This window comes from Drosophila bipectinata, chromosome 3R (genome assembly GCF_030179905.1).
Source record: "Drosophila bipectinata strain 14024-0381.07 chromosome 3R, DbipHiC1v2, whole genome shotgun sequence".
NCBI lineage: Eukaryota > Metazoa > Arthropoda > Insecta > Diptera > Drosophilidae > Drosophila > Drosophila bipectinata.
Genome location: NC_091739.1, coordinates 17,877,108 through 17,902,975, shown reverse-complemented (window position 1 = coordinate 17,902,975; position 25,868 = coordinate 17,877,108). Strand labels below are relative to the sequence as shown.

The following is a 25,868-nucleotide window of genomic DNA, read 5'->3' as shown; positions in this document are numbered from 1 at the left end:
CGTATACTATTGCCTTTTGCCGCCAATGTAATTAAGCGTTAAATGTGTATGATGCCCTCAGAAGTCGAGGTGCTTAAGGAAATCCTTTTTTACAACTAAGGTGCTTTTATTTAATGTGCACTCTTCAAAGTATACCACGTACTTAGCATAATTAAATGATTGCAGAATAGTTACTCCTTTCTAATGAAATTAAATTAGTTATTAAAATTCTGTTTCAAACAGGTCTTATTTATTTTATTTTTTTCTACCTGGAGTTTCTTTATAGAAGTCTGAATCCCATCTGTTTGCACGGTTTTCTGTCCTTTGCGCTGTTTGTTTTTATTCGCTTTTATTTATTGGCTTCTAATGTCATTGACTATTATCCCAGGCACCGGGGTCCCCAGTCCCTGGCCGGGCTCCAGCTCAACTTGTCGCTTATTGTGTCAATTATCATTAATTTCTAAATGCTCTCCTGTCCGCACCAAGGTTGTAGCACCTTTTTGAATGGAAGAAACACCTCCTGCCCTTCAGACCTGTGGGCCAACTTCCAGTACGTGTCCCGGCCATGTTGAAATGTCACCCTCGGCCATATAAATTGTTATTGCCTGTGCGTCCTATCACTAGTAGGATGTGGACAATGTCCCGACATTCTTAAAGTTTTCGAAACTTGCCAACTCTGTTTATGCCCTGACCTCTGATAATTTATTATCCATTGAATATTAAGTTTCACCCCATGACCGAGAGTTATGGTGGAATCTATTCGAATAACGATGCGAAGGACGAACTTTATGCTGGAAATCGAACAATTAATCGGCCCTTTAGAGTTGTGCAATTATTGTGTAAATGAACCCCCAACTGCTTGTCGTAAATAATAGCCAGCTACAACAGCCAAAATCTGCCACCGCAAAAACACCAAGCTCATTAATCTTTCACTTAATAGTCCCGAATAATTATACACAACAATTGCAATGTCGCTGCAAAGCCCCAGCCGAATAATTAAAACCCAATTTAAAAAGATAACAATTTATGAAAATCCACAATTGAAAAGATTCTCCGGCTTCTAAGCGGAAACACAAAGCCCACGAATAATGTGTGTTGAGCATCAAAAGTTATGGCCCACAAATTTGTGTCTCTGATAAAAGTTGGTGGCCCCCGCTGACTTGGACCACAGCTTTAATTTATAACAAACATTTTGTTAGGAGGAAGTCCAAAATGCAAAGAATCTTTGACACTTGCACTGGGTTGGCCGGGGTCCAAGGGATTCCTATCAGTGATGATCAGATTTATTGCAACCAAGATGATAGAAATGGGTATGATTAAAAAGAATGAAGCATTGGGAAAGTCTGTATTTTTTACAATAATAATGATTTTAGTTTTGAATTCTAATTATTTTTCCAAGAAGACCAACCCTTTGATAAACTATGTCGGCTGCACTGATACAAATCCAGGCTAAAAAGAAAGTTTTCTTCGAAAACAAAAACCACTCGACATGTCCGGCCACAAGAACGCTTGTCACTGGTTAGCCGCAACGCAAATAAAGATAAAATGCAAAGTGGGCAAAAACTGGCCAAATGCACCAACAGTTCCATCCACCCAAGGATGCCTTGTGATAACCACAATAGCAGCTACAACATGCAAACAAATCGCTGCTACTTTTACGCCATTTTCGAATTGATGTTAGTCGATTTCTTCCCGGGTCTCTCCCATCTGGTTTACGACTTTCCGAAGGTTGCCTGCCTGCCCTGCCTGCTCTTGGCCAAAAACTTTTCCCTGCACTTTATGATTTTTGCGCAAACTTTCGTCAGCTCGGCTTTCTGTTTTTGTTTGTCGCCAATTTCTTAGCCTCTGGTTTATGGATGACGGCAACCCAGATGCCTCATGTCTTTCGATGCCGGCGTATTGATGTTTATTATACTCATAAGGTATAAAAATATTCAAAAAAGTAAAAATGAACAAAACAAAAATAATAATAAGGTAACAAAAGTTGGTGTCATTTGGCCTGACATTTCTTTCAATTGCGTGAAAAGTTGCTGTATGCGCCAGAAACGAGAGTAAAATCAATATTTGGTTTATTGATATATTAAACTTGATCCTTATTGAATGTAAAAATAAATTGCAGTTTTTGTGGCTCAAAAGTGTGATGTGATTCAAAGATGGAGGATATAAAACTGAAAGGAAATTAAAGAAAATATTTTATATACATTAAGCTTAAAATGATTATACTGGACGGAAGAAATCTTTTGTGAAAGCTTAGCCCAATTCACTTTAGCTAATTCAGTGAATATCTTTTTAGTTCACCAACAATTACACATCCGACGCTGCAGGCAATTGTCCTAAAAGCCAGATCTTTTAAAATCTAGGTTGAAATGTAATGTTTGCACCTTGCCCGTGAATGTCCGACACGAATGTCGTGTGCCAGGCCATTCTCGTGTGAAATCGGACCACTCAACGTATCCTGTGCACAGTTACAACTTCCGGCCAAACACACAAATGAGCTACAAAATACATTTCCACCCACCCCGACATAAGAACAGCAACAGAACAACAGCAACCTGCCGGCAATAAGCTGAGACTAAAGCAACAATGGAATGCTTGACTTGTCTTCATGTCCTTTCCATTAGGTTTTTGTTTTTGTTACTGCTGGTGTTGACCAGCCTAGGCAAATGAGGCCATTTTCTGGTATAAGCCTGCAAAAAAATGGGGAAATAGTGGGGGCGGAGGAAGGAAAGCCATTGTCCAGGGTAAAAAGTTTCAATAAGGAAATATGGGCAAATAAAATAAATGAAAAGTGTCTAAAAAATTTCACTTTAATAAGCTAAGGAATGGCCGAAGCTAAAGAACAAAAAGCACAAAGTTTTTAACCACATGTGTGTGTGTTAGTGTGTGTGTGTCAAGGGTTTTTGGTGTTGACAGTTTTGTGAGAGTTTGAACAACAAGTTGCCATTTGCCATTTGCCGCTTGCCGTTTTCCAGTTCTTTCCTTTGGCCAGGACTTAGCTGAAAATATTTTCATTATAAACTTTACGACAGGTTTTTCCTGTGTGTGGGTGAACGGAAACGGAAATGCGCCATTAACTGGCAAGTCAAGCTTATTAGCTGCAATAAAAAATAATAAGCTGCAAAGTTATGTTGCAATTGTGGCATATTTTTTTTATTTTCCACCAGGAGACAGTCTATGCTATACCTTTCCCGCACACATATAGAAACTTATACTTATGCTTGGGGTTTCTTGTGTTGAAAATTCTCTGCTACTTACTGACTTGGCTTTTTCACTATTCTTTCTTCGGCTCATAGAACTTTTCTCCTTATTGTCCTGATGACAGTAGGTGCGGGTGTCAGTTCATGGGTGTGTGTGAGTGTGTGGGTGGTTGGTATGACAAGCAAGGACAACATGCCGAAGGCGACATCCTTTCTTTCAGTTGCCATCGCCATTGCCAGTGCAGCGAGCTTATTCTAGTTAATTTTATTTTAAAAATCGTGCTACAATATGTTCTCAGTCTTTGTGGAGAGTGACCGAGGCTTCCTTATTTGATAGTTGACTTCGAGTTGCCCTCGGCTGGCGGCAATGAGGGCGATTATGAGAATGGGAATGTCACGGAGAAGGAGGCGGAGGCGTGCTGCAGGCGAGAATATGTGAACAGGACCCTGAGAACTTGACAAATTGACAATGTGCCATCCTTTGATAGCGGCAACTTAGCAGGTCCTGGCTGCCGGACACTGATAGTTGAGTGTAAGTAAATTGAAAAGACCCTAGAGATGAATTATAATTGTTGAAGTCCTCAGAAAGAACTCTTTTCTAAATGAAAGATTTTCAATAATTCTATTTAATTATGAACCGAGCTCATATAAACTCACTGCTTTATATAAATTAAAAATAAAATAACTCATAAACATGTTTGTTAAAATGAATCCAATTATTTTAGCTGCCACACTGTTTCCGGCACTCAGCTTTAGTTCCCATTGATTCTAATCTCTGTAAGTTATTTTAATAATTATCCAATCAAAACTTATTTCTGTCCATTATAATTATAACAATAACGCCCGCAATCATTGGTGTGCCCGGGCGATACCATTAAAAGTTTTGAAATTTAAACACCTGTCAGACGTTTCAACGTTCAATGGCGCGGCATGGGATTAATAACAAAACAATTTATGCAACTTTTTCGCTGGGAGAACGCCCTGCCAGAAGCCCCGGGCGGAGTGAGAGGGGTGGAAATGTAAATAATTTCAATAATGTCCTGCTAATATCAGGCGCAATAATAATAACAACCACAGGGTAGAAGCGCCGGTAAGGAAAGAAGGAAGCGGAAGCCAGCCGCTGACCCTGCGGTCAAAATATTTATACACCCCACGAAACGGGGGCGCCTTCGATGGAAGGGCGATGTCTGCACCTTTCAATCATGGTTTATGCGCCGGCATTACCATTAGACAGCAGTCGAAAGGAAAGTTTTCGTTGCCTTAATGGAGCCAGAAGTGAAATAAGTTTGGGGGGTTCGGTGATAAACGGAGCTGCAGGGGAGCGTATTAAAAAAGTTTCCGCTGCCAGTTGAGCTCCAACAACAGGTTGTATGTACACAATTTTTAACCACAGGATCCCCCCCAAAATAAAAAAGGAATTTTATGTAAGAGTATTGTGTTTAAAGTTTTACGTGAAATCCCAACTTCCAGTCCTGGCATGAGCTTTACTCCGCAACGACTACGATTCTGGGTAAATGAAGTTGGAAAACTTTAGTTTTATCTGTTGGTCCAAGTAGGTGGTTTCCTAGTGGCGTTCTCGGTGGTGCGAAGTTAGTACTTTTCCTTTGCGGTTCTTCATTTTCCTGTTTTTGGCCAATGTTCTCGCACTTTTTTGACTTTCTCCAGCCGTTAGACTAAAGAAAAGTGTTTTTTTGAGCTTTGGCTGGAAAGTAGTTGATGTTTATATTTTCCAATCCGGAAAAAACAAATCAAGAAGTTTCAGAAACTTTTCTTGCCCCAAATATATATTGGGTTAATTATGTTAAAAGGGTTGTGAATTGTTTCCAAATTAAATATTTTTTTTTCTATGAGAAAAGAACTGGGCTTTCTAAGTTTTTACTTTTGAAGCCATAAATTCAAATTTAAAATCAGTGCCAAGTCAATGGCTCTAACTTTTCATTCAATAAACACTGCGCCAGCGAACAGAAAACATACGCCTTCTGAGGTCCTCGTCCTTGCTCCCTTCGCTGTGTTTTTCTTCTCTAAGACAGGGAAGGGCACGTAGAATGCATTAAAGATAAAAGCCGCCGCCGCTGCTCGAACAACTTCAGACCAGAAAATATGATACAAAAGGCAACAGTGGCGATGCGAAAGAGTCGCAGGACTGCAAAATAGAAAAAGGAGTATATGCAGTGTGGCCATAATTTCAGACAGTGGTTTTTATGCTGAATGTGCATTTTACGACTTTTTAAGTGTCAGGGCAAACAAAACTTTTCGTGGGAATCCCCAGGAACCCAGGACATAGTCTCCAATTCCAGAGTCCTGCCCTGCAACTGGCAGCTGCTGCTGGGACACCTTCTCTATAGATATATTTATTTATATATATACATATATACCCACAAAAGACGCCAGACATATTTTCTTTCAACGAGAATAAACTTTGCTTTTGAAATATATTTTCAAACTTTGTCGTCCCGCCCCTGAAAAGCAAAGCAAGAGAAAGGCGCATTAAGTCTAAGTTTACGAAAAACTTAATTTTATTTTTAAAGCACTGACACACACACATAGGTACACACACGCACATGTACACCTACGCCAGGCAAGGCAGTTCCGTTTCCGGGAGTTTCCAGTACCGTTGTTGTATGCAGTCACGGCTTCCCCCTGCACTAAGTTATCGTCTTTATTGTTTGTCACATACATGACCTCACAATTGTGTTCCTGTTCCTTGGCCGGCTCCGCTACTGCTGTTGCTGCTGCTGCCTTGAATGGCGATGCGAACGGAAACGGAAATGGCATAAGTTGTTGTCGCCTACTAGTTCACACGTAAGTCCGTTCATTCAACAATAAAACGACGTTGCTGCAACGCTAAAGACGCTACAAAGGCGAATGGAGGAGCCAGGAGCTGGCCACTGTTGTGCAGACCAACAATAGAATCCCATAAAGGAAAATCACGGTGGGTATTCAGAGATGCCACAGAGAAATAGTAAGGGGTTTTTAAAAAGGAGTTTTTTAGATTTTAATACGTTCTCTAGCTTAGAAGATTATTAGGGACGAAGTTGAAATGGTCTTCATTTGTTTAATACCCGTGAACAAGACAGAGTTTGAAGTTACAGAGGAAATGTACCATATATAGTTTGGAAGTTTCTAGAAACTAAGAAGCAGAAATTAAGCTATCGTTTTCAAATTCCTATATCCATTCAGGCTGCAGGTCAACAGCTGCCACCCCGTCGTATATGTAATGTGAAGCTAGAAAATTAGCAAAGACTTCTGAAAGCTACGAGAAGAGTGTGATAAAATGAAGATATAGAGAAAAAACGGGCAAAATGTAACGTAATATAAAAACTACTAACTTCCTGAACTGATTGTAACCTCCCTCAATGGATAAAGCTTCAAGTTGAATAGAAAATTGCAGCTGCAAAAGTTTTTTTTGTTGGACGTTGTTTGTTGTCACTGTATTGGATCAACCTCCGACCTCTTTGCTGTAGTCCTTATGCGAATATCCCACCACCCACTGGTCGTGCGTCTCCTTTTTGAACCGTTGCACGTTTTTCTTATTCAAAAGTTATTGTTCTGCTGTCAGGAAAGTTTTTCCCTTTTTCCCAAGCCCCTGGCTGCTTTTGCTGTTGGTGCTACTGCTCGTAGCATCACCTTCAGAAGTGTCCAGAGGCAAGCCAAAATCCAATAATGGCTCTGTCTATGCCGACACTTTCACCCCACATCAGGGGGATAGGGGGATGGCAGAGAGATTTACGCACACACACACACAAGGCCATCCGCACATACATCCGAACATGCATTGCTTTCAAATACTAATCTACGCGCTATAATTGAAAAACTAACGGTTTTTGTAACGAGTTTTTCGTGCTTTTACTGCAAGTGTGCGCATTTTTAGTTTCTCTATGCGTTCTTTTCTATGCCACCATACCTCTCTCTTTCTCTGGTGGGCAATGCGTGTCCCTTTTACTGGACCCATGAATCCAGCTACTTTCACCAGGCCTCTCGGAAAACCGAATCTCGGCTGGAGTTTTTCCCATAAACTGCAGCAATCATTCTTTTACCTTCGTTTTTCAGCCACTCTTACAAACACGCGCTCATATTTTTCCTGACTTTCTGGTGTTTTTTCTATTTTTGTGCCAGTCTCAATTTTTTGTTTAGAAAAGGGGATTTATTCAGCTGGTACCGTACATACTACGCTAATGGTCAGTTAGGGCATGGATATCTGCAATATGATGTTTTAATTGCCCTAATCAACAAAATTGCTTCTCTATTTTTATATTCAAATTGTTGAAAAAGTACTGTTTGCCTTTAAAATGGAAGGTCCTTCCTTTTTTTAGATAAAGAAAAAAACAATTTCTATTTTGTTTATTACCAAAAAATACAAATTTTAAAAATAATAGAAAACTATACATTTTTATGAAATTTAAAAGGTTAAAAATCGTAAATAGTTTCTATTAAAAACAAACTACATATATTTTTTTTATGATAAATCTTCTATAAAAGCCTTATTCAAAATTCCTGTTTCTAGGTGACCCAAAACTATGTCCAGTTTGTACGCATAAAATCCTAAAACCAAGAACTTTCATTTACACATATTTCAATAGACGGCAAAAGGGAGAAATAATAAAAAAATAACCATGAAATTGAAAAAATATGATGACACCTTCATTGCAAGTGAAACAATGGCTCCGACTGTCTGTGGGTGAGTGTGGATGGGTTGTGTGGGTGACTCCCTGTTGGGGATTCGTAGTGGGAGATCAACAGGGTTGCCTTTGTGTGCACGGTGACTTGAACACTTTTGGGCACTTTGCGGCAGATTCTCTCCGAACGGAACCTAAACCAAACAAAAAACATACCAAAAAAAATGATAATTTTTTGAAAATTTCATCCGAAAACATTCGGGTACTGTCAGGCCGATGACAGCTTTCAATGCCTCTTTTTTATGACTTAAAGCCTGGTGGTCCATCCATCCTGGTGGTGGAGGCTGGAGACCGATATGGTCACGAGGACTTTTGCTTTTTTGTCACGATCTAAGCCGCGATTCCGTTCCAATTGCCAGGGAGCATTGTGACTCGCATGAATATTGGCATTCTTGGCTTTTCAATTTGGCTGAGAGAAAATCCATTTTCGCTTTTCAAGTTTTTTTCCGCTAGGGGACTATGTTTTGTTTCAGTGTAGCACTCATAGCTCAAATTACCTGGCCAAGTGGTGCGGGCATTAAATTAAATACCTTTTGTCTGTGGCCATTAAATGAAACGACGTTGGCCCAAAGCGGAGGAAAAAAAGGAGAAAATTCTGCCAAGGGTTGTGGCACAAAACCTGCGTTGACCAAAAAGTGTGCGACCGAATTCCAACAAAAGGAGCCCCAGGAAGAAATTCAATCAATTCGCACGTGACATGATTATTTTATGTATTTTATTTATTTATGGCGTATGCATTTTATATTTCCTTTATTTATTTCTTTAACTCTGCTATGCTTGGATTTGGCTCTTTAAAATGGAAATAAAGGAAAATTAAATTTTAACCCATTCAACAGGCTCTCTGAATTTTATAACCTTTCCATATGCCATCGATATCCCATTTAATTTGAACCATCTGCTTTAAATCTCTGCCCCCCTAGCAGAAGGCCAATCAATATGCCTCCCCCGATAGGCGTAGAACATTTTAAGTTGGAGGAAAACAAAACAGGCCAAAAATAAAGAAAAAAAGAAGGGAAAACAACCAAAAAGGAGGCTGAAACAAGAAGGCAAACAATAAAGGCGTCCACAACGAGCCAGCGCCGGCAACTTGTTAGTTACACTTAACGAGCCAAAAACCGTATTTAAGTCAAATCGTGGCGACAAAAAACCAAACCCAAACCCATGTTCCAGAAATTCTGGAGGAGTATGGTGGCATTCGACCCTCGGATCGGTGGTAGGTGTGACCGTTGTGGATGTTGTTGGTTTTGGTGTCAAAGTAAATACAATCAATTTGATTGTGCTGTCCTTTTTTTTGTCTTTCCTACTGCTGGCTGTCGGCAATGTTTTTCCCAGAAACTTCGACCCTTGTGACCCTGGAGCATCGATTGATAATTTAATTCAATTGTGCTGCGACTGCCATTAAAATTGGCTACTCTGGGGCCACATAGAATGTTAATTTCTGGGATAATGTGAGGCAGGCCACGTTACTGGAGACTTGTTGGACTCTTTTTAGCAAAAATCATCGACACGTTTTTGATGGATAGCAACAAAAACAATGTTCCATTTGGTCACGTGTTGTTGTCATATAAAAATCTTATTCAATTGCCCAGGACAGAGTAGAATTCCTGATCAGGCAACCAGAGACCCACATGAAATGATGTATTTTTAGGCTGGGATGAGTATTATTTTATGTGGTTGTATTTCTAAATTTATTGCTTTACATCGAACTTTTTTTTATAATTTTGGAGTATTACGTTGAATTGATCTAGGAAGCTTTAAGAACCCGAGCCAAAAGTTTGAATATAAAAAGGGTTTCTAATCGCTTGCTTCTCTCCATAATATTTTCTTTAACTACAAGCCCCTATAATTAATTCACGCTCAATTGCTCATATTTAAGTTACGACTATGGTTATTAGGGGACCCAGTCGTTAGGCAGTCTAAGTTAATCCCAACTGGCCAGATAACGACGAGCGTGGCCTATTAAGTACCACAACATTTTTTATTCCATCCCGAGTTCACTAAGAAATGTAAGACTAAAGCCATGACCGGCCTGGAAAGTCGACAAGGACAAAAGAAAGGATTCAATTTGCATGAGCCGCGTTAACAATAAATTTATGGTCTGGTTTGTGTTTTTTTTCGGGAACGTCCAAGCCATGCTGAAATTCTAGAGGTCTAAACACGTTCGGCTAACGTATTCTGGTGATTTGCATTTGGTTGTTGCTCCTGCAGAGTCCTATTCTTCGATTGTTATCCTTGAGAGCTTTTTACCCACAATTTCTCACTCGTTTTTATACCCGTGAATAATTTACTTTGAAATTATAGTACTGATACATTAGTTTAGAATTAGAACTTAGATCTTTGTAAAATAATAACAAAAACAAAAACTAAACTTTATAGTAAAAGTTTGTTTTTCTTTAAAACTTAAGAAGGAGAAACCGAAACCTATGTAGTGATAAAACAAACAATTACCAACATTTTATTACCGGGTATCTTTCAGTCTCATATTAGAGTGTCCTTTGTTATTTTTTTTTTTCTTTGCCCGTGGCGGTTGTCGCTTCATTGACAGGCGTGCGGCTGTAGCGGAAGCTGCGTCTTCCATGCCGGCAACATTTGTTGATATGTCGCTTTTGTTTCGCTGCCTCCCGCCACTAGCTAGTATAGTAGCTACCCACCTCCGCCACCAGCCTGCCCACATACATACACTATTCGTTTCCTTTCCCACTGAGTGCGGCTCTTTGTTATTGCCCAGACAAGTCCCGAGCGTTTCTGCATTGCTTTAGGGGAGTAGATGGGAAATGGATGCCCTGGGATGGGGATTTTTCGCGTCTCAACTTGTCCGCTTGTGTGCTTTTTGTGCCTTTGTCAAATGGCTTTATCATTCGAATGACAGCAAATCCAGATCCGGTTACCCGGCTGACTTATGAGGGGAACCAGCCATCCAGCCATCCAGCCATAGGGAAGAACTGGCTCTAAGGGAGATATACCCTTACTTCCCAGTCATATAGTTCTGTGTGTGCACCTCCCAAAGCCGCACTCAAGTGGTTGGCAGCTTAGCTAATGATTCTAAATGGCAAGTTATTGAAATCATTTAAATGCGCCATAAGCCAACGCATAGCCACCGAAATCCTTTGACTTTAGACCAGGAGGATTTCAGACTGTCTGCATTACAATCGGCACCAGACATCACGTAGTCATTCGCAGAAGTGCACCGCAAGTGCACAGTGGTTTGAATTGATTTAAATATATAACTCTGAGGAGGATTTATGACCTTTTATAACCTCCCTTATGGAGGTTAATTTCTAAACTGATAAGTCAGATAAAGAAACAGACATCAAGGAGCTCTATGTTGCCAGATTCTCTATATTTTTCGTTGGCTTTACTTTAAAAATCACCGCATTGGCTATTGCTTTCCATCATCCGGATAAAAATAGAGAGTAGGAGGAGGACCCATCACATCAGTTGTCACACACTCAGCGGCAAAAACGTCGCCAAAGCGACTTACTGACAGACGGGATAACTGACAGGCGGCGACTTCAGTTCCTGTCACGATTCTGCTAACTTTTTCATAGCCAGACTGGGAGATACGGCCCAGACTCTGGGCCACAGACGGAGCCCGGTTGCTGGTGGGCTATATGCAAATTTTAATTTTATACATAGACACATAAAAATAAATTGTTTTTGCTCGACGCTGGCAACACTTGCCAGCATATGCAGTGCTGTGAATCCAAATATATGTATTTTGTAAGTGTTAGGGGCTACTTGTCATGCAGCCATTGTGTCTAACCCCAGCTCCCCATAGTCTTATTGTAGAAATTACGGCCTCAACTTTCTCCCTGGGACTGCAGCATATTGATTTTCTATTTTTACGAACTAAAATAAAAATGTTTTTGCCGGAGATTTTGCATATTCGTTGATTATGTTCGTACTGGGAGAATCTTATTGTTATTGTAACACTACAGTATTTTTATTATCACTTTCGAATTTTTGCTTTTCCTGCTGAACAAAAGATGCAATTTATTGACAGCTTGCAGAGTTTTATTGATAGAATTATCCTTTCAGAATTCATTTTTTGATTTTCAAAAGGGAAATATTTCGAAGCACTGGGCACTTAAATATTCAACTAAATATTTGACCAAAAATCTCCTTTACTCCAAAAGCCAAAGACAATGGGCATTTCCGGTTCGCCCAATCGAAACCAAGCAAATCGGAGCTTTTGTCTCTAATTTGGGGAATACATATTCGAAACTCGAGAGGCAAAAGTTTCGGTTTCCTTTTGCTGTTCAATTTGAGAGCTGCCTGGGGCCAAGTTTTTATACTTTTTTGGCATAACAAATCAATTTCGTATTAGAGTTTGGGTCCGCTCAATCCTGCCTCGCCTCGCCAGGAAATAACTTTTTGTTATTGTTGCCACAAACTATAACAAGGCGCTTAAAAATATAAAATATTGTTTTCGTTTGTGGGATAGCAACGCATAGAAAATTGAAATGTGCTCCAGGGCCATGAAGATTCCCCGTGAGTCCACAAAAAAAAAAAGAGGAAAAAACCGAAATGGCAAAACCCAACAGGCAGGAGGGCAGGCAAGGAAAGTAATAAAAACTTCTTGAAAGCCCTGCATTAAGAATATAACATGCTGAGGGCTTTTTGTGTCATCTGTGCAACTTGAACTTGAAATCGAACTGCTTGAAAGTTGAGCGGGCATAAAAGGCAAAACGCAAATCAAAGAGTTCCAACCCGAGCTGGGAACCACATGCGGGCTCCATGGCTCCCTATGATGTTTGCCTAATGCAGCTGCCAACATTGTCAACTAAAACTCGATGCTAACAAGCAGAAAATGGCAGGCAACTACATACCAACTTGAGCTCGTAAAACTGCCGCCCAAGGATAACTTTTTAACAACCGTTCGGTCGTTTCGTCGTTCGTGGCGGCGGCAGCAACGTTCCTGCCTAACTGAAAGGGAAGCAGATTGGGCCTGGCTCCGGCAATTTGATTTTTACGGAGCTGAAGCTAACGAGCTTCAGTTGCAGTTTGCAAGAGGGGAACAAATAAATACAACGTGGCGTATGCGCAATATGACTGGCGAAACGAAGGCAATCACTACCGGAGCCACGTACACCGGGGCGTATGCGTAACCCAGCCCCAGTCCCCCTAGTAAGTGTTTTCAAAGCATGAGTGTGTGGGCTAATCTGCCGTCACTTTGGTGTGTTAATTGCCTCAAACGATGGTAGTTGCAAACAGTTTGAAATGTGGTGGCATTCTATTTTTAGTTGAGAAATAGTTTCGGTATAAATACAAATTTTAAAAATGATTACCTTAACTTCATGAAACCTCTTTTAAACGCGTGCCAGTCATTAGTAGCTTAGAATTTTATAAATTCTGTCATCTAATTAATTGAAAATATTTGTGTTCTGAGTGAAAAACATCAGAAAATAATTCTAATGTTCATTTAATTTGTCAAACAAAACAATTTGCATAAATTAGTAGCTGGTATTTCAGTTCTCTGTTACTCGCAAATTTATTTATAAAGCGAAAGTTTCCCCTGTTCCAACTCCTGCTCCAGCTCTGGCTCCAGATCTTTGGCTCTTGCTCAAAGTTTGACATTTACATGACACGCGGCACGCTGAGGGGCAGATGAACCCACGCGAAATATGTCAAGCAAGAGAAAATTTTACTTTGAGTCAATTAGGCGCATAAATTAGAAAAGTCTACCACAAGTTTAGCCCGCTTGCTGCTGCCATGGTTAATGCGATTAGAGGCGAAGAGCGAACAATGAACAATTTGCGTATAATTAATGCGCATAGTTGGCATTTTTATGATGCCTGGCGACGTCATTCCCTCGCTTTAAAGACATCTATTTCACTCCACATCCACAAGCCTTATACCCAAAAACCCGAAACGGAAAAAAGGAGGGAGGACTCCTTTGACTTACTTGGCAGGGGAAATGGATGTGTTTATGTGTATCTCATGGATTTGCTTGGCCGCCAGCCAAGTTCCTGCCTCAGACAGGCCAACACTTTTCTTCATTGTTTGCCTGGCAACAACAACAATAAGTGGGATTAAAACAACAATACCAACAACAATAACAATAGAGGCAGAACAACAAACAAACTAACTGTGACTAAGAAGTTCTCAAACAAATACTTTTTGACGCGACTGGCCCGCAATGCAGTTGGTGTCACTTCCACTTCCTCAACCAAAAATGAACTTGCTCTTGTTGGTCAAAAGGGCGCCAAAAGGTCACGTCAACTACTGAAAATTGTTATAATTTTTAGTCAAAATGGTAATTTATTAAAATAGCTTTGCAAATAGCTTTATTTATGAAGCGTTTTTAACGAATTGAATTGAATAATTAAAAATCTTGACTAATTTCTACTCTTTTAAGTTAAAACCTAAAACTTTTTTAAAATTTTCCTTATATTAAAGTTCTAATGACTGTCTTTCAATGCCGAGTCACTCAATTGTTTGGCGACCGTGTTCCGAACAGGCCCAGTACTCCAAGTATGACTTGCAAATGCAGGCGCTAACCAGTGGAAAGATTTGCATATTCCCATTTCGAGTCGAAACCATTACCAACCTCCCTCCGTCCGGACAATTTTAGAGTTTCACGTAGCAGGGCCTAAATTATGTCCTGTTGCCGAGTCGCTGTTGGCTGGTTGAGTGTCCGGCCGTAGTCCCGACTTTGGACTCCCAAGTCCGGAGTCCTCAGACCAAGCACCATTGCCATTGCGGGTCTGTGGCCACATTGCGTATACGCCCGCTAGTCCCTCGTTAATTGCAATGTTTGTCATTTGCCTGTCAATTTGCATTTAAATTACAAAATTTAAACGCTCTTTTTTGTTGCCATCCAGCCGGGAACTTTACGACTGCCAAGATATGGATGAGCACGAGGTGGTGCTGCCAGTTAGTCAGGAATAGCATCAGGAACCGGATCAGGAGCAGGAACAGGAGCAGGACCGGCTTCAGCGGAAAGAGGTGGCAACGAGGCATTTGTCATGATGGCCCATGGAGAGCCACTTAGACGTATGCCATTCCATTTCGAGGCTGCCATGCTTAACCCAATCTTTTGTTTATGTGGATTCTCAATGAGGCACGGCCATGGTCGCGTAACGTTTTCGGGCTAATTTTGTTGCAAATTGCTGGGCTGTAAAAAATGTGAGCGGATGAGCGGTGTTCAGTGTTAAGCTATGAGCTATGGAAGGGCGCAAACCGACCGACTGGTAACTGACCTCGAACTTTGCTCTCTCTGGCACTCGGGATGTTTGCCATTTAATTAAAGCGCCAGCCAACCGCCAGCACCTCGTCCTCAGTCCTGTGCGTGCTGACCTTATTATGTTGACTTTGTGTGCAGTGCATAAACTGTGATAAAAATCGCATATTCCACGCGGCATTGCCTGCCTTCCCTTTTTCCTGCTAGATGAACGTGGCCGCCCTCTTTTTTAAATGTCTATAATTTATGTTGGCCGTTAAACTCGCTGGCTGACTTTAGCCTTCCCTTGGCTTGCCTTTAGCTTTGGCTTCGGCGACTCCTGCCTTGCTTACAACAATTTGATGGCATATAATTATTAGTTCGTATAATTTATGGCTTCATTTTGGCTCACAAAGTTGTTAGCTGCCTTGTGTCTTTTGCATTTCCAGTCAGGGACTCTATCCACTGCCCCCGCTGATTTATAACTAATTTAGCTGACATTTTTATGAGCCCTCTAGAGTGCAGCTGCAAGTGATTTTAATCAGTTTGGAAAAATGCAAGAATATGACAAAAATATCCTTCCCTTTCGCCCATCAAAGGATAATCGAATTTGGCCTTAAAACAAAAGGACTAAACTTTCAAAAAAGACTTATTTACTTAGTTTATTGATTTAAATAAAATTGATCAAAAACATAGTATCGTTATATCAAAACTCAAGCATTACAGCATGTATTGGCCCTTTTCAGTTCTTCTCGTAACCGCACAAAGGGCTTTTACTGTTGCGGTTGCATTGGCTCTTGCCTTAAGGGTATCCCTAAAATAGGCTGTAGATGAGTGGTTGGTCGTTGGTCCTTGTGCATGTTGTAAGTAAGTGATTTCCGACCATGTAGGACAATCAAAGGCAAGAATGCCGCTAACCACTCATTAAGCTTATTCGAGAGTTTGCCCACGCAAAGGCAAATTGCAGAGTCCTTTTTTCGGCGGGAGTCCTGCAACATGCGATCCCGAACTTTGAACTGTCACTAAATGCGTCGTTCGTGGGCTCCGAAATTTGTTGTATTTCGTTTTTGTTTCTTGCACGTTGAACTCTGAAGGCGTCGAAAAGGCCTAATTATCTTAATTAATGAGAGCCAAAGCGAATTTCGTGGAAGACAAATGTGCCTGGCTGCCGTGTGGTGGAAGGGTGGCTTTGGGTTGGTAATGGGTGGATGGGTATTTATGCGGATCTGCCTGGCGGCACTCACTCAACAGTGCAAGGACGTTCTGTGGGTGCCATTTTAATTGTCTCTGCCCGCCAAACCGCTCCGTCTGGTAGTCTGTCTCTTTTTATATCCCCATTAAGTGCATTTTTTTCAGGGTATGTTAGATTTCAAAAAAGTTTAATAAAATCAGATTAAATCTCTGATTTTGAATGAAAATATAATGACTTCCTTTGATTTTTTACGGACTTATTTTTAAAGATGTGATACATGTGTGTTCCTTAAAGTAAATGTATTTAATGTATTTAAGTAAATGTTTCTTTTAGGAAACTCTCCAAAATATTTTCTGAAATTAAAAACTTTAAGGAGTATCCTTAGGTCCTTATTTCCTGTCTTTACTTTTTGCTGTGCATGCGTCAGTGTGGGTGATTTTCATTAATTTTACTTCGTTTTTACCATTTGCGAGCGTCGGTGGCTGCGGCCGATTTTGGTTTATGGCCTCGGCGCGGGTAGCGCCCGCTTTTCTGCCGCTTCTCCCCCGACTTGCCGCTGTCCCTTCGGTTTTCCCCCAGCACTTTTGCGCTTGCTGTCTGTGTGCGGTTTTTGGGTTCGCCGCAAAACGACGCAGGAAAAAGGCTCCGGCAAATACCCGCCAGGCAATAAGTGCAAAAGCGTGCTAGGTACCAAAGGGAAGGCGAAATAGCGATACATGCGCGCGAGGCAGTGCGAAGCAGGGCGAGGGGGCGGAGCGCGAAGGAAATGGTAGCTGGGAAAACAATAATAATGAGGCGCCACACAAACACACGGTGCAACACTTTGGCCAACAAATTGTTAAATGCCATTGCCCAAGAAACCAGGGAAGAAGAAAAATGGAGGATGTAAGCCATTGTGGAGGCCATGTGGAATCCATGCGTGAGTATGTGTGTTAGTCCTAGGGATAACCCACACAAATCTAAGCATCCTTTGTGGCCGAGGCGCCTCTAGCTGCTGTGGATGGTGATTTACAGCTTCTTGCCTTCCCTACAACCAGAAGCCAAGCTAAGTGATTAATGAGTGTGGATCTTAGTTGTGGATCCCCGAGTGGAATTTATGTGGACATGGACCGTTATTGTTTATTTTGATATTCGCTGGCAAATAACTTCAAACTCCCCTGGGTTGCACGTGCAGGTATTTAAGTGTGTGGATCCCAAGTTTGTTGTTTAGCCAAAATCGTATAATAATCAGGAAGTTTTCAACTCTTACTGTTTCGTTTCCATAACGTTTCACCGTCTCCCCTGCGCAGACTCCTTCCAGCTGGAAAGTGAACTCTCTCCAAAGAGAAAATCCGAGCGGGAGAAAGGAAAGAGAGAAAGCTTTCCTCGTGTGGATCGCATTGGAACTAGCACAACACGTTAGCAATTTAGCCATTGTTCTTGGCCAACTCTTTTGTTGTTGCTTCTGGGGCATGAAGACGGCTTTATCGGTTCGTCTGAGTGACCTGCAATGGTTGCGTCAAGTGCCCGATTGACAACCGACAACTGACTGCGGAAAAGGGCAGGGCAGGGCTTTAATATTACAATACAAATGTGGCTTATGGGAGGATTACTTCTCTTAATATAATATAAAAGAAGAAAGGATATAATATTTTTTCGATTCTGTATTTATTTAATTTTTGTAGGCACCTTTGTCTGATAATATATGAATTTTTGGCCAATTTGATGCTTAAAATTATGAATAATATTGTAATATTGTAATATTTGAATCCCCAAGCAAAAATACGCTTCAAATTTTTTCTTTTTCGTCGTCTGCAATAATTTGTCTATATATTTTTTAACACAAACAACTACTTCAAATAATACAATAATAGTCACATTAGTTAGAGTGTCAGTGGCTTTTGCACCGATTGTTTTTATACACTTTTTTTCCCGTGGCACTTTATATTACAAGATCGTTGGCGGTTTAGTTCGTCATCGTTTTGGTTTTAAAGAGAATGTCCTTTAGGCGGCGGTGGTCTGCTGCTGCTCCTGGGTGGTGCTGGTAGAGGCGACTGCCGAGGATTCTGGTGCCTTCTCGTTGATGGCCAGCCAGGGACAGCGCTTCTGCAGCTCCATGCGGTATCTGGGATGGCTTATGGCATACACGAATGGATCGATGCAGGCCACCATTTTGCAGGCACAGGCCGGGATCATCGTGGCACCCGGTGTCAGCAGGCTCTTGTCCCCAAAGGCTCCGATCAGGGACATAACACCGTACGGGGTCCAGGAGCAGAAGAACAGGAAGCAAATGGTTATGGCCGCCTTGGCGATTCGGATCTCGGCCGTCTCCTTGTTCTTGTCGACATTCGAGCGCAGCGATTCCACGTTCATCTTCTTGGCCTGGTCCCTCAGGGCCTTTTCATGGCTGAAAACATGGCCGACAATCTGGGAGTAGTAGTAGGTGATCATCGTGGTGGGACACACGAAGCTGAAGAAAAATATGCAGCCGACAAAGAGGCGCGTATCGAAGTTATCGGTCAGATAGTCAAAGGTGCAAGAGGTCAGGTAGCCTTCCGGGACAAATCGGCCCCAGGTTTCCGTGTAGCAGGCCACCACCCAGGGAGTGGCGTACATGTAGATGAATATAATCATGGCGATCGCCTTGCCGTGGGTCATCTTGCCCTCCATGGGCCGCGTAATCACATTGAAACGATCGTAGGCGATGAAGGCATTTGTGGCACCAGCAGCGATCCCCGTGTAGGATCCAATTATTCCGAATATCTGACAGCCCAAGTGGCCCAGGGCGTAGCCCTGATGAAAGCTGTTGTAGATGAATATCGGTGTCTTGATCATCATCATGAAATCACAAAAGGCCAGATTGATTACTAAAATATTTGACGGAGTTCTCAGCGACTTGGCCGCCGTAAAGACCCAGATGACAAGACCATTGCCGATCATCGACATAATTGTGAAGAATATGTAGAGCGTGCCCAGCAGATAGTTCATCGATTCTGGTGGCTCCGGATATGTAAGCCAGTGCTCCGGGATGTGGCGAAGTTCCTCCGGCGGAACATTCCAGCCCAGAAGGCGCGTCTCGGCAGAAAGACGCGCCTCCGGCCGCAGTGCGGTGGACACGTTGGCGAAAATACTCGACGACACGTTGACGGACTCCATGCCCATGCTCCGGTCTTCGGGCCAAGACGGAATCACAGCCGGAACGGGCTCTGGCTTATATACAAGCGAACGGAATTGGATTAGCCTGGTAGCAGGGAGATTAACTGTTGCGGATTGACCTAATCCCGTGCTGACATTTTCGCCAACACTGCAGTTGCACAGATTCTCTGCTGTTTGCCAAAGCTGGCGAAGTGAAGGTCACGGTTGGGGTCTTTTTGGGCTAAAACCGATTGCCTGAATGCTGGCTTAGCTATTTTGCATTTAGGGTGGGTTTATAAAGTGGGTGAAATTAGCTTTTAAATTTTACGCCATGTTTCATTTTATAAATTGCTGTAAAGTAGGCCTCTGTTTTCGTTGAAACTTGAACTACAAGAATTTATTTTTTAAATCCCATAAGCGAGTGCAGCTCAGTCAAGCGTAAAAAGAATTTTGCTGCCGACGTGGTACATTTTCTAAATTGCTTGCCCCAAAAGTGTACTTGTAAAAGTTTTGTGCTATCCTATCTGATCCGCACATATGGGTTTTTCGAATATTCCCCGTTTGACGCTGGGGTGGTGCTGGAGCACCATAATCAGGGTGTAGCAATTGGGCTGGGGCAACGCCTACTTATTAACTCATAAAACAAAAAGTGTAGCATACTTTGGAGCGCGTCCCAAGACGACACACCCATACATGCAAGCTCAGAAATCCGCAAATGTAACGGGAGCGTGTGTTTGTATGCGAGTGTAATTATATGTGTGCGAGCAGCAACAATTTAGGTCATAAATCATATGGAAAAAGTACACAAAGGCATGCAAATATTCCCCAATTCCCCGCCACACACACACACACAGACATACGATGCATATAAGCATGGGCTGGTGTGTGTGACATAGCGGGGCAAGGTGCAGGAGGAGGGTCGGGATATCATACGTGTGCATATGTTAAAAGTATGTACAAAGATTGATTTCCCTTTGTTTGCCTTTTAGTATGTGAATGTGTTCTTCGCTTATTCACCTCAATTCCGCAGGCCTACGCGATGCCATGCCATAACCGAGCCCCTAATCCCCGACCCTCAAGGCCCCAACCACCAACCCTGAAACCCAACCATCCCAGGGCACCCCGAAGTTTCCCTTTCCTTCATTCATTTGCACCAGCACCTCCTGGGCTACGTACACCAACTACCTCCATCGCCATGGGTGGTAATTCTATATGCTGAATGAGTTGCCTGTTGAAATAATATGTTATATGCGCTTGATTTCGATTTTAGCCTTTGCCTTTTGCTTTTCCTTAAATTATTGTATACTCTTAAATAAAGGTATTGTCTTTAGTCAAGGTCTACAATTTAAAAACAATAAAAATAGTACTTCAAATACTTAAACTCATCAATTGGCTAAAAAAAAATCAATAAAGAGTATTCCCAGCTTCGATTAAGGTAACCTTGTGCTGGGCCATTTTATTTTTTGTACTTTCTTGGTGGCAAGGTGAATGACTCTTTGGGGACTTGGGTGGGTATGGAGGGATCTAGTGTGGATTTCCATGTAATTAAGGACAGCTGTCGGCAGCCCACAATTCCCTAGTGTCATTCGAACAGCCAGCACAGGGAACCACTAACAGTGCCGGTCGGAGCTCCATGTGCCAAGTTGATTGGTGTAGAGCATAAATGGAACATGTGTTCTAAGCCGAGCGAAAGGCGCCGGTGGTACTGCCATTTTCACTTTGTCGATTGTCGCCGGCACTGATTAAATGATTTCATTAAGTGATTGCTGCCAAAGCTGACAGCGTCAATTAACGTCAAGAGGAAATCGAAGTTGATGTTAGTGAAAAAAGATGGAAATGGCTTTAATTGCAAAGTAAAAAGAACGGAGAAAATACTGGAAAGTTTTAATTGGCTTTTTCTATAAAACTTTCTAAAAATGCAAATTTTATTTAAAATATTTCCCTTAAATTTTACATCTTCTGGGCAGATCTTTTCAAATTTATTTCCACAATCCTTAAATATTCAAACTGCAATTGATATCTTTTACGACTGCAAGCCATAAATTCATGCAACAAAGATTTGTGGAATTTTAACATGGCTATGGTTATGGCAATTCATTAATTTGTGGATATATGGACACAGCCAGGGGGAAGCAGCTGCCGAGAAGACACAAGCCAATTTGCAGTTTGTAATGAAAAATTTCACCAAATCTGTGGGCATTTGAATATTTATTTGCCATGCCACCTGCAACTCCGTAGCACCGTACATGCAAAGGCTATGACCTGCAATAGACAATCCCGCATATTACTCATACGTAGCGTGGTACAAAGTCTAGTGTATCCGCTGGCATTTACTTGTGTTTGCGTCCACTTTGCGTCTGTGGGCTGTCTGCAATCTGCAGTTTGTACTAAATGTGGCCCATATGTGGCTCTATGGGCCCTCAAACTCCTCCCCGCGGCTATGGCACGGTAATTGATTATCAAATTCAGCGTTGCATTTGGCCAAAAGCCCCCATACGCCATGGTTCCCGGCCCTGAAAAGGCAACATAAATGTAGACTCTCCTTTTGCCAGCCAGCTTCTTTTCGTTCCCGCTCCTCGATTATATTTTTTTGCTGCTCGTTGGCATAAAAACTTTTTTGACCTTTTTTTTTTTTGGCAAGCTTCAAATGGGCTCATGGGAGGCGTGGCATGTGAGCTGGTGTGTATGTGTGCTTGTGGGAAATTGCAAGCAGGAGTAGCGAACATATTTTTAATGTGCAAAAATCTGTGAAATTTGTGTTATGTCGCTTTGATTGCAGTTTGGTGAACATATTTTATTATGCGTATGGATGTGTTTTGCGAACGGAAGAAAAACTGGATTCACTTCTCTCAGACGCCAAATGGAAAACTTTAAAAAACTTTGTCGAACCATTAGCTAAACTATTAAACTACTAAGCACGGATAAACATTGATAAAATAATTTAATGGGGAGAAAAACTTAAGCTGGTTTTAAAACATGATTCAATTGTAAATCAAATAGGCCACAATTGTTATTATTATGCGCTAAGCTTTTTAATTTGCAGTAATGTCAATACGATTAGCTTGATATCTCGACTTTTTTAATCAATAATTATTCAGGCTATTCGTGTCAATCAATTGCGACCATCACCCCAGTTTCTCCAGTAATAAATTGTCCTGCTAGTGCGCCCTGTATAATTTGAGTACCCCGTCCCAGCACAAACACAAAGCCATTAGAGCATCTATTATTTAAGCGAGTGCGAACAAAAAGTATGGAAAACCCTTTATTGTTATCAATTCTAATTAATTAAAATAAAATTTTGGTTGTGGCGCCAAAATGGAACATTTTTGCAATCAATTGAAATTCAATTAAAATGCGTTGCCAGCTGGTATTTTGTTGGTAGCTTTTGTTCAAAGCCCACAAATGCAAATATATGAAGGGTTTCGATAGCGGCAAGGGTTAAACGAGTGCGATGGCTTTATATATAGGTTTATATATATAAATATATATATACATAAAGACATGAAAGCCATTAGGCAGAGCCCCAACAGTAACATGACGCAAAACGAAATCCATTTAGTTCAATTAAATTTATTCATCAATTAAACACAAAAGCTAAGCAACGACAAGAGTAACAAAAGTGGACCGCGGCATAAAAATCGAATTTCAAATTGATTGCGCAGGGCGGAAACGGAAATGCGTGCACGCCATTTAAGCCTGCCCCAGGGAGAAAACTTTCCATCCCTTTCATCACTCCAATTCTGTGACCCTCTCTCCTCCCAGGGCCTAAGCATAATAAACTCGGTTATGCCGCATATTATTCAAGCGAAACGCTTCACTGCATCAGCTTTCCAACCGAGACATTGGCGCTTGGGGGAAAATGGAGTCCACCGGCTCTCAGCTTGTGACCTTGAGCACAACTGTACTCAAAGGCGGCAAGGACATGCCCCCACTTTTGGGCCATGTGACCATCAACTGCATGATTGTGTTCATCAATTAGTTATAAATCACACGCCTTCGGCCATGGCTATCGACTCGAACAAGTGGACCTCTCTAAGGCAATGGTGGTGCCCTGAAGTTGAAGTTCCTCGCAGCTGATTTTGCTAAAACAGTGCTAGCGGAAAAGATAGCGGAAAAAGCCACAGTTTTTATATTGTTTTATATAAGTATTTATTTTTATTATTTATAAATAATTATATTATTTTGAAATATTGCGAAATCCTTTGTAATATTTTAATAAGCGTAGAAAAGTCTTAAATTAAAGGAACATGTTATTAAATATTTACTATGTCCATCCACTTACTCATGCACACCACTGTAACCTATAGATCCTGTATGGTTACAGTAACAAATTGCAATGTTTACAGACAATTGTGTGCGGGCCTACACTGCGTATACGTCATTTGTCGGAATGACCTCCACTTATCCGATTACGAATTGTACGATTTACGATGATCCTTAAAGTATAATGTTAAGCTTTTTCCACCACCACAATAGCAAATAGTCAATAGATGATTAACTTTTATTTTGTACTTCCGTTGGCTTTTGCTGCTTTTGGTTTCTTGGCCACAAGTATTTGCCCAAAGTATCTCTAATATGTTTTGCCTTGCTTTTTTGCGGCATGTTTACTTACCCTGTTGCCAACTCATCACAGGGCCATTGTGCCACGTTTGTTTGTACTCGTGTGGAATACGTGGCCAGTGGAATAATCACGGCACAATTATTTGTATAACTCATTTAAGTGCTGGTCCAGATGCAGATGACCATGGTTAGGCTGCCCGATGGTCGTTGCCTGTTTCGGTTGCTAGTAGTTGGGCTTTGTTGCTGCCCGTTTGTTTGTATGCACTTTTGTTATGTAATTACCGCTGCGGACGAGCGTTGGATTCGCATTTGGACTTGTATGGCCAACTGTTACAACTGTTTATGCTGGCGCTAAACAAACAGCCCAAATAGTCGCCCACACACATGGCCAAGGACACCCGGTCAGATCCTGGCCTTTACCCTGGTAATTGGAAATGTAAAAATATATCTCTATGGAGAAAAGGTTCTAGTTTAAAAATTTCATGCCAAATCATTATTTCCTACTATTCTATATATAATAATAGAACAGCACATATAATTTTTGTATATATTATTATTTTTTCAGTGCAATTAGATAGTTTAGGCTGTGGCTGTTGTTGAATGTCCTGACTGTGTTTCCCTTATTTTGTGCCCACTGCACATGCGAGAATGTCAACAGGCAAGTGCACAAATGCATTTTAGCCTGGGGATATATGCTTATATATCTGCAGAAAGGCTGCTTCGTCCTGGCTGTCACTTCCTGCGGGAATGTTTTCACTTTGTTACAGATTGTGTTTAGTTGGTCAGATTTTGCACAGAAAAGTGCGAAAAGCTGGCCATACCTCGATGAGCCTTACGGCTGGGACGATAATTCTACCGATTTGCATAATCGTCCACTTACGAAACAATTTCGCAAAAAACTAATCGCAGTGCCAATTACGTTCCATATTTTAGGGAAACCAAGAGTAAGGCAATCAAGCCCGGCTCGGCAAGCCCAGCCCAACCAGCCAACTAAAACTATTTAACTTGTTTTGGCTTGGTTACTGTCAAAATTTATAGTTTGAACTTGGCCGGGACTGTGGTCCCTGGTAAAATGAGATGGGAAATACAGAAAGCTCCAGAGATAGAGATAGATATAGGGATAAGGATAGCGATGGAGATAGGTGAGGAAAGAGAGAGCCACAGTTGCCGGCTGCCACATAATGTTGTCGTTAATTTTTACGATATTTACCAAGTTTAATGCATTTTGCCGATGTTTGCGCACAAGTCTAATGACGTTGGCAAACGCACGGATGGCTCAGAGCTCAGAGGGTCGGGTGGCCAAAAGGAGGCGTGGCCATCCTATACGACTTTCTGCATATTTCTTCGTTTGCCTCCCAGGAGCCAGAAAGAGAGAGAGTGTATAAGCCGCAAATGTAAAGTTGTTGACGGCACAAAAAGGCGAAAAGGGAGCCGTTGGCCCGGTCGGTGGGGCAAAATGCTTATCATGAAATGTTTCAAAAGCACTTTACAGCGAACTGAGCTAGAGGAGGACTAGACAACGCTAAGGTTAATGGCATAAAGTTTATCTGCAATTACGATATGGGTTGGCAATCAGCCACGCCCCCTGTCTGCACAGCAACCTCCCCCTCGTACGGCTAAGTAAATATTTATTGCTCTATTTTAAAATGCACTTTAATGCATTGACGTTGCTGCTCGATGGCAAGGATAATGGCACTGAATGGAGACATTCGGGTTATGTGCAGTTAAAGTTCCACTCTCATCTAGCAGAAAATGCTTAACTTGCCTTAACTTAAAAGCATGGCGGAAATTAAAAGTTTAATGTGCTTCGTTGACTTGGTGGACATATTATAAAAAGATTTAAGGATTTAAGTAACAGATATCAAATTCAAATTTCTTCTGGCCCATAATTCAATTTACCATTTCGGCACCGAACGAAAACGACAAAGTTGTCACAACAAACAGTCGGCCTGCAGAGCAAATAGAAAATGAAATGAAAATTTCTATTT

At 41.5% G+C, this 25,868-nt stretch overlaps 1 protein-coding gene across 1 annotated transcript; it reads right to left on the bottom strand.

The window, feature by feature from the left end:
* Positions 1-17,997: 17,997 nt before the first annotated feature.
* Positions 17,998-19,359, bottom strand: Rh3 (Rhodopsin 3). The gene has a single exon (XM_017249208.3). It carries the CDS (start codon positions 19,345-19,347, stop codon positions 18,190-18,192), a length of 1,158 nt encoding a protein of 385 aa, XP_017104697.2. The 5' UTR covers positions 19,348-19,359; the 3' UTR covers positions 17,998-18,189.
* Positions 19,360-25,868: the final 6,509 nt, after the last annotated feature.